This window comes from Nicotiana sylvestris, chromosome 8 (genome assembly GCF_000393655.2).
Source record: "Nicotiana sylvestris chromosome 8, ASM39365v2, whole genome shotgun sequence".
In the NCBI taxonomy this organism is placed as follows: Eukaryota; Viridiplantae; Streptophyta; class Magnoliopsida; order Solanales; family Solanaceae; genus Nicotiana; species Nicotiana sylvestris.
Genome location: NC_091064.1, coordinates 61,454,672 through 61,464,277, shown reverse-complemented (window position 1 = coordinate 61,464,277; position 9,606 = coordinate 61,454,672). Strand labels below are relative to the sequence as shown.

The 9,606-nt window shown below is 40.4% G+C and overlaps 1 protein-coding gene across 1 annotated transcript; it reads left to right on the top strand.

Annotated features, from left to right (window-relative positions):
• Positions 1–4,895: 4,895 nt before the first annotated feature.
• LOC138875113 (uncharacterized) lies at positions 4,896–7,328 on the top strand. Its single transcript, XM_070153935.1, has 3 exons — positions 4,896–5,122; positions 5,327–6,023; positions 6,297–7,328. The coding sequence occupies exons 1-3, from the start codon at positions 4,896–4,898 to the stop codon at positions 7,326–7,328; spliced, it is 1,956 nt and encodes a 651-aa protein (XP_070010036.1).
• Positions 7,329–9,606: the final 2,278 nt, after the last annotated feature.

The window sequence follows — 9,606 nt, the reverse complement described above, 5'->3', positions numbered from 1 at the left end:
AACATGGGTCAAATAAGCTAAAATCTTCAGGCCCGATGATAATAGAAAGTAAGATGGCTTTTCTTTAAAATCAATATTTTGTCTTTTGTTAGATAAAATAAGTGACCCAACATAAAAGTTTAGCAATAACTTACCTTGATTTAATGTCCATCATTAGTTTATATATATATATATGTGTGTGTGTGTGTGTATTTAATAATTTTTTTTTGTCGAATAAGTAATAGTAAAAAAAAAGAGTTTAAGCACTTCTTCATAATTAGTTTTTTTTAACGCTAGGCAACTATTAGGCGCGTTTTGACAATTTAATATTATTCAAATATTTTTATTAATTTTTTTAATAAGTAAAAGCGGATATAGAAAGAGCATAAAAATCAAATAAAGTACAGTTTATCCAAAATTATTTTAAGCAAAAGTCAATAAAGCGAGCGTGCTAGAACCACAGGACTCGGAAAATGCCTTACACCTTCTCCCCGGTCAACAGAATTCCTTACCCGGACTTATTTTTGCAGACCAATAATAATAGAGTCAAACCTTCCTTTGAATAGGGATTCAAATAAAAGGTGACTTGGAATGCCGGCAAAAATCAATTTCAAGTGGCGACTCTGTAAATAAAATAATCCATATTTTAAATTTGTCACTTTAATTGGAAAAACTCTTTAACCCACAATACACAACATATATCTATCTTTTGAGAGGTAAAAAGGGGTGTGCCATCTCTGCCGACTCTGCTGGGGACCAACATAAGAATTTGAGCTGTACATGTTGACTTTTTATTTGGCTTTATTAATTTTGTAAATAATGTGATTTATTTGTACCTAATGTGCTACTTGTTCACTTTTTACTACTTCGATATTGTTGAACTGTACATATAATTATCTTCTCACGCACCCCCTCTGAGTCTTCTTGAAATTAAAAATTGGCCATTTGCTTGACATAGCCCGCTTTCTTTGAGATAGCCAAGGTGATTGTCACCCGGTGAAGGATTTTAATCACACATGTTTTTAGGCGGGGAGCACCACCAGTTAAGCCGAAAAGCAATGCTACCGGCACACTGGCCCTCCTCGGCTCGAGTTGTCTGCTCGAGTAAGCTAGTCTAGATACCTTCTCCACCAAGATTTAAACCTAGAAGAACAAACCTCATGTCAGACATCCCTAGTAAGTTCGTTTTATGTGCATCACGTGCATTTGACTTAGCGAAATTCGGTACAGAGGCCGGGTCCGTATAAGACAGGTATCCTCTTTGAGACCATCATGGCCACTTATGTGCTACTTGATACATCATTTGGAAGGCTTACTTGCATTGTCGACCGACTTTAGACAATTAGTGTAGCAGAATTATTAGGGAAAAAAAAAGAGTCTTTCTCTTTATTTAGCGCAGATAAACCCTTTAAAAAAAAGAGAGATTTTGTAATAGTCTGGTGTAAGGTGTAAAGATTAATTTTCATAAAAATCAAAAGAGAAAAGTACCCAGTTTCATCAAACTATACGGGTTTGATTCTCACCGGAAGTGAGATACGTAGGCAACCTCCATCGGGTTCAGCCCATATTTTTCAAAAAAAAAAGGAGTATAAAATTCTACATGTGCATAAAATTTTTGAAAAAAAAAAGAAGTGCTATTTTCGTTAGCTTTTTACTATTTTGCCCTCGTACTCCGGCTGTTTTGCCGAGACAGCCTCAAATTCTTCCTGGGAAGTGCTGAAAGGCCGTCTTTGAAAAATAACTACTTTATCCATCTTTATTCTCCTTTTACCATTTCCCCCTTATGTCTGGCCATTTTTGTCGAGACAGCTTTAAATCCTTCAGGAAGTACCAAAAGGCTGTTTTCACAAAAGTAGCCATTTTTATCTAGTTTTGTCTGGTTATATTTGCTGGGACAACCTTTGAACCCCTCTCGGGAGTAGCGAAGGGCCGTTTTCGTAAAAATAATTTTTTTTAAAAATTTATTTTGTTTAATTTTTTTTATTATTTTGTTACTATATTTGGCTGTTTTTGCCGAGACATCCTTTATGCCTTCTGTGGAAGTATCAAAGGACCATTTTCGTAATAATAGCCATTTTTCTGTTTTTATCATCTCAACTTTTGTGTACGGTAATTTTTTTAAATAATATTAAAAAAAAAATCGAGTCCTGAACTGGCCAAAAAAAAAGAATGATTAGAATTTACATATAGTTTAGGTAAATCCTGACTCTTTTATCTTATTCTTAGGTTCACCATGAGTTCTCCACAAAGAAGCAGTCAGAAAAGAGTAAGGGACGAGGCACCTCCTATGTTCTTGATCAGAGATAAGACCCTGAGTAGTCTCTGTAATTGGTGGACTAGTTTTGCTACATGGGAACGGAATCAAGAAAGCACCTCAAGTTCCTCACAAACATCATGGGAGTTAAGTCTAACAGATATTTAATCGAGGCTCTAGTGGGTTTTTGGGACCCCGTGAACAATGTTTTCAGGTTCAAAAATTGTGAAATGATGCCTACATTGGAAGAATTAGGTGGGTTCACCGGATTGGAGAGAGACCTTCGCAGGAAAAAAGCCTGCTGCCCCGAGAAACGTTGGTGTGAACAACTTTTTTAAGAAGTTATGCCTCCGTCAAATTCCAATGGTTTGCTTAAACGAAGGTTGGATTCCGTTGGAATATCTTTATGACAGATTTGGGGACGAGAAAGGGTTTGAGAACTTCTCGGGCACAGAATTCGTCAACCAGTTGAGTTACGACACTTTGAGGGAGTTGAGAATCTTCTCATTCATGATATCATTTCTAGGGATCATGGTCTTTCCAGAGCGTGGTGGGCGCATCAGAATTCGATTGGTTGCGGTAGTCTCGTATTTGCAAAGTAGCGAGGATCATACCATTCTTCCCATGATTTTGGGAGATATTTTTCGATCTTTGACCCGTTGTCAAGAAGGTAAAGATTACTGCAAAGGATGTAACATTCTGCTACAGATGTGGTTCATAGAGCACCTTTATCATCATCCAATAGTAGTAAATTTCAATGATAATTGGCTGAATTACATTGGATGTCACCCAGACAGAGCTGCGAGTTGTAATCTTCCAGAGGGGGTGAGGGCCTGGCGGACATTACTTGGTTCATTGAGTGCTGATAGAATAACTTGGAACTATTATTGGTTCCCTTCTGCTAGGGTCATACATATGTCGACGTATCGCCCATTCTTCATACTCATGGGTTTCAGAGGTTTCCAACCCTATGCGCCCCTACGTGTCATGCGCCAGCTAGGGAGAGAGCAAACGAGGCCCCCGATTGAGGACATGCGTCCGTTTGTATGGGAATTCAAGGGAGAGGAACCTCCAAGGGAGTAATATGTACAAAAGGTTTGGTTTGGTGGTCGATTTTCTGATTTGGACGAGATGGTAGCTAATCGTGAACGTGGGAAGGTAAGCCTCGCATACCTTGAGTGGTTTCACAACCAGGCTATCCCCGAGAAAAGGCGAGAAAGATCTATATAGCATGTAGTTGATTGGGAGGAGGAGGCCGAGGGTAGATTTAGAGAAACCAGAAAGGAAGTGGCACAAGAGTTCCAATCTCGTATTGACATTTTACAAGAAGATAAGGGCATTCTGGAGACAACTATTGACATACAACAGGCTGATTTCAAGCGGGAAAAGGCTCAGTGGGCACAAGAGAGGCGAGCACTCAAAGCTCAAATTAGACAGAAAAAAGTGATCACTACCGCTCAACAATAAGAAGAAAGAGAAGCCCAGTTCAAGGTGGTCCGTGATCATGAGCGTAGAGGTTTTGCTCCATTAATCCAATGTTTGAGGGATCAGATAGGGGGAGTTGAGTCAAGCAAGGAGATCCAGATTGCGGAGTTTGAAATAGAAAGACATCACTACCAAAGTTTGATCAATCGGTTGTATGGGGAGTTACTAGAAAATTGGCGCCAAAGAGATATGGCCTTGGACCGCGAGCGTGATGCCCTAGATCTAGCTGATACCCATGGTCAGCAAAATCAAGAGTTGCATTTGGCTCATGAATACATTAAGGGAAAGATTTTCGAAGTAGCCACATATACCTCAAGAGCATGCAGGAGTTGCTAGGGAATGACGTCTGCACGGTTTGTAGAAGTATCACTGAACTTTGCTCGACATATATCTGCAAACTTGGAGAGGATATACCGCAATGTTGGGGGCCAGCCGCAGGAACAATCGCCTTGATTACAGTGATGCTATTGGATTCTGCTGCAGAGATCAAAGTCTTCTTTAGTTAGCAGTCCTTTTGATTATTCTTTTGTTATCTTTGAGTTTGTAAGAGTTTTGTTGTTTTTAGTCTTGTTATTTTTTATTTATTTATTTATTTATTTATTTTTTATTTTTATTTTTATTTTTAAAAAAGTCTGTTTGAGCCAAATATGGTCTTGTTTAATTGTTTATCTTTATGTAATTCTTGTTTTTTGAGTCTTGTATCAAAAAAAAATATATTGAAAATCATTGAAAAAGAATTTGTTTAGAAAAATTCGAAAATGAACCAAAAAGATTGTTTGTTTTAAAAAATGGTCATGAACTACGTAAATGATTTGATTCATGCAGCAACATGATACGTATGCAACCCACAAAAGGTTCGATCAAATATTTTTTAATGACTCTAAAGTGAGGGATCAAAATAAGGCGAGTGAAAGGACAAAATGAAAAAACAAAGAGAAGGGAATAACAGTGTCAATAAGCAACAAGCTGATAAGCCAGAATGAAACATGAAGCCTTCCAAAAGCATTTTAGAAATGGTGATGATGTTAGGAGCATGGCATATTACATGTAATTCATATCTATAAAATGCCTAACCCTAACACGTTTGTTGTCTCTTAATCCACTAAGTTTAAGGTGGTTGGTTGTGGTGAATCTGGCAACACATCATTACTTCACAAGATCTAAGGGACTAGTAGTAATGGATAACAATGATGAAATCGAGTTGCTCACCGACAATCCGCAGGGTCAATCAGCCGAGCAAGAGTCAGAGGAAATAAGTAAATTGAGACAGCAACTGTCAGATGTATATCAAGCTTGGGTTTCTGGTCAACCTCCACCCCAGGGTCTCTCTAAGGGAACTTCCACCGTACCCCGAGCTACTCAACCACTGCTCCATGTAGCGAGTGATCATGTTCTACCACCAGGGTATGTGCCAAAATACAACCTCCATGCTACCCCTAGTACCTCTAATATGTGACCTCCAGTCGCACCGGTCAGGAATACCCCTCTTGTCGTGTCTGGCGCACCAGTATATACAATCCCGCCGCCACCTCCTGTGACGAGGCCGAACAATGAGCCACTACCTCAAGCTTATGATGGCCGATATTACTCCCCAAATATGGCTTTCAGGGTCTCATCTCCCTACAATCAGACTCCTCAGTACGAGTCACCAGCGGAAAATGAAAAGCCTGCAAAGACAAGTGAGCCGAATGAGATGGCTAGGAAAATGAAAAGTCTTGAACAAAACATAAAGAACATACAAGGAATAGGTGGTCACAAAAGTGTTTCATTCAGTGATCTATGTATGTTCCCTCACATCTATTTGCCACCAGGTTTCAAGACACCAAAATTCGAGAAGTATGATGGACACGGCGACCCTATCGCCCACTTGAAAAGGTACTGCAACCAGCTGAGGGGTGCAGGTGGAAAAGAAGAATTGTTGATGGCATATTTTGGAGAAAGTCATATAGGGGTAGCCTCTGAGTGGTTCATTGACCAAGACATCTCTCACTGGCATGTCTGGGATGACATGGCCCAGGCCTTCGTCAAGCAATTCCAATACAACATTGATATTGCACCAAATCGTAATTCCTTATCCAATATGAAGAAAACGCCGACTGAAAGCTTTAGGGAGTATGCCATCAAGTGGAGGGAGCAAGCGGCCAGAGTTAAGCCACCCATGGATAATCATGAGTTGATCACTGTCTTTTTGGAGGCTCAAGAGCCTGATTATTTCCAAAACATGATGTCTGCAATGGGTAGGCCTTTTGCCGAAGCAATCAAGATAGGGGAAATGGTCGAAAATGGCCTAAAGACTGGCAGGATTGTAAGTCAGGCTGCTCTCAAAGCGACCACCCAAGCGATCCAAAATGGGTCGGGATGTTTTGAAAATAGGAAAAAGAGAGATGAAGGTTCTATGATGACTTCGGGATCTAGGGAAGTTCAAAGAAGGGCATTGCACCCTTATGTACAAGTTCCACATGGGCAATCCAGCTACCCTCAACATTATTATCCTCCACCAATTCCTCAATACTCAGTGGGCCCACCACAATATACAGTGTTTAATGCTCAATCCTATGTTTAACCTACCAATCAACAGATACGTGCACCAGATCCAAGGAACCCCCGACCTCAGCAGCAAAATTTTCGGGCACCTTACAATGTTCGTCCTAGGCAGGATTACGGTCGAGAGCAGAGGCCGATGGAAAAATTCACCCCATTGGCTAAACTATACTCTAGTCTTTTCCAGAAGCTGAAACAGATGGGCATGATTGGACCCATCGCTCCCCACCATATGCATCCCGATACACATGAATTTCAAGCAAATGATAGATGTGAATATCATTCAGGTGCCCCGGGGCATAGCACCGATGACTGTTGGACTCTGAAAAGAGCTATAGAAAGACTCATCACTGAAAAGTTGATTGTTGTAACAAATGGCGAAGACCCTCCCAATGTTACAAACAACCCATTGCCAGCACACAACGATGTTCATTTTGTAGGAATGATTGGACGAGATCAGGAACACAAGCCATTTTATCGGGCAGAGATGACCGTGGGAACAATTCAAGAGGGAACCAAACGAGATGTGAGTCTGAGCCGAGATGTGCCATTGATTGTAAAAGGCGCCCTGAGCTCAGAAAATGTAACTTTATTTGTTCCCAAGGTCATGAGATTGGAAGTTCGCTCTAATGTTCCAAGCCCAAGGTTATATGTCCTTGAAGGCCACCCTATCACAAGGCAGAATCAGGGCAGTACAAAGGGTATAACAAAGCCGATCATAATCAGACCTGCCGTGCAAACCCCTGTGACAAATACAAAAACCATTCCTTGGAACTACAACAAAACTGTGATGACATACAAAGGCAAGGAAATCATAGAAGAAGTGGGGGAAACTGGAGGTTTGACTCGATCAGGGAGGTGTTACTCTCCAGAGGAGTTGAGGAAGGCCAAGCAAATCAGAGAAGGACAATTGCCAATAAAGAAATCTGTCACTGAAGAAGAGGCAGAAGAGTTCTTGAAAAAGATGAAAGTTCACGATTACTCAATCATTGACCAGCTAAGAAAGACTCCTGCCCAAATCTCTCTACAATCTCTGCTCCTACATTCAAAAGAGATGCATGTGTACTAATCAAGACCCTGAACGAGGCACATGTTTCAAAGAAGACCACAGTGAATGAATTAGAGAAGATTGCCAACAGATTTTTCGAAGTGAACAGAATCTCCTTTACTAATGATGAACTTCCCGAGGAAGGAGCCGGGCATAATAGGGCTTTGCACCTGGTCGTCAAATATGAGGGGCATTATGTAAAGCGAGTCATGGTTGATAGAGGATCGAGTGTAGATGTATGCCCTCTCTCTACTTTGTAAGGCATGAAAATCAACACAGACAGAATCCAACCTAGCAATGTTCGCATTTGGGCTTTTGATGGCTCAACGAGAGATACCATTGGGGAGATCAACCTTACCATGACAATTGGGCCGGTTGACTTTGAAATTGTCTTCCAAGTAGTAGACATGTACACTTCTTATAACTTTGTTCTTGGAAGGCCATGGATCCATATGGCTCGAGCTATGCCATCCATATTGCATCAGATGGTCAAGTTCGAACATGACAGGCAAGAGATTATTGTTCACGGAGAAGGCGAGTCATCCATTTATAAAGACCCGTTAATCCGTGCATTGAGGCCAAGGAAGGGTGTGAGTCCATCGTCTATCAAGCTTTCAAAGTGGTTTCTATGGACCATGTTGAGGAAGGAAAGCCCATTCTGCATCCTCGTCTTTCCGCCACATCTCTAATGGTGGCAACACTAATGTTGAGACAAGGTTATAAGCCAGGAAAAGGTTTGGGGGCATCACTGCAAGGAATTTCGAAACCTATTTCTCCGTTCAGTGATGAGGGTACTTTTAGTTTAGGTTTCAGGACAACACAAGCAGACAAAAACAAAGCTAAGCACCGCAAAAAGTATGGTTGGGACTTGCAACAACCTATCCCTCACATTTTCTACACTTTCGTTAAGCCACGACTCCAAAAGGGTCAAAATTCCTTGGTGCAATCAAACATTGATGAAATTTGTCATGGCCTCAGCCAGATGTTTTCTGAAGTGAATATGATCTAGGCTGGTGAAGGCACTAGTCGTGCCGATGTGCAACTAATTGGCCCAGACACCATGCTCATCAACTGGGAAGCAATTTCTTTCCCCACAAGGAAGGAGTCTTGGTAGTTCGCTTTTGCAGCTTCTTTTTTGTATTTTGGATTACTTTCAGGGTTGTAATCCAGACATCTTAATATGATTGTTTTTTATGTTAACCCTTCTATCCTTTCAAATTCAATAAAATGCAATTCAGTTTCGTATTAAGTTATGTATCTTTTCCTTCTTTCTAATTCCTGTCATTTTATTTCCATTTCAGTTTTGTTAATGTCAACTTTAATAACATGACATGCATGGAGAATTCACGCCCAGATCTTAAAAAGCTATCTAATATCGAAATAATGCATCAAGAGGTTGAATATGATGAAGATGAGGTTGTTGAGGAAATAAAAAGAGAGTTGCAACACTTTGAAAACAAGCCTAAGCCCAACCTCAAAGAAACTGAGCCAATTAATATCGGAAGTCATGAAGAAGTCAGAGAAACGAAGATAAGCATTCACACTGAACAAAAACTAGAGATGCCTTGATTGAACTTTTATTTCAATACAGAGATGTGTTTGCTTGGTCTTACGATAATATGTCTGGTTTAAGTGCTGATCTAGTAGTCCATAAGCTTCCTACGTATCCTGATTTTCCACCAATCCAACAAAAACAACAAAAATTCAAACACACATGAGTGACAAAATCAAAGAGGAAATAATAAAGCAACTGAGCGCCAATGTGACCAGAGATGTCCGATACACCACTTGGGGCGAATGTTGTGCATGTGCCAAAGAAGGATGGAAAGACTAGGGTCTGTGTTGACTACAGGGACCTGAACAAAGCAAGTCCAAAGGATAATTTTCCTTTACCAAATATCCACATTCTTGTAGATAATTGTGCAAAGCATGAGATACAATCGTTCGTGGATTGCTATGCTGGATACCACCAAATTCTAATGGATGAGGATGATGCAGAAAAGACTTCTTTCACCACTCCATAGGGTACTTATTGTTACAGGGTCATCTCATTTGGTTTAAATAATGCAGGGGCAACTTACATGAGGGCCATGACCACCATTTTTTATGACATGATGCACAAAGAGATTGAGTATATGTCGATGATGTCATCATAAAATCAAAGACACAAGCTGATCACGTGCACGATTTGAAAAAGTTCTTCAAACGGCTTCGAAGGTATGACCTTAAGCTTAATCCCGCCAAGTGTGCATTTGGGGTTCCATCTGGAAAACTCCTCGGTTTTATAGTCAGCTGGAGA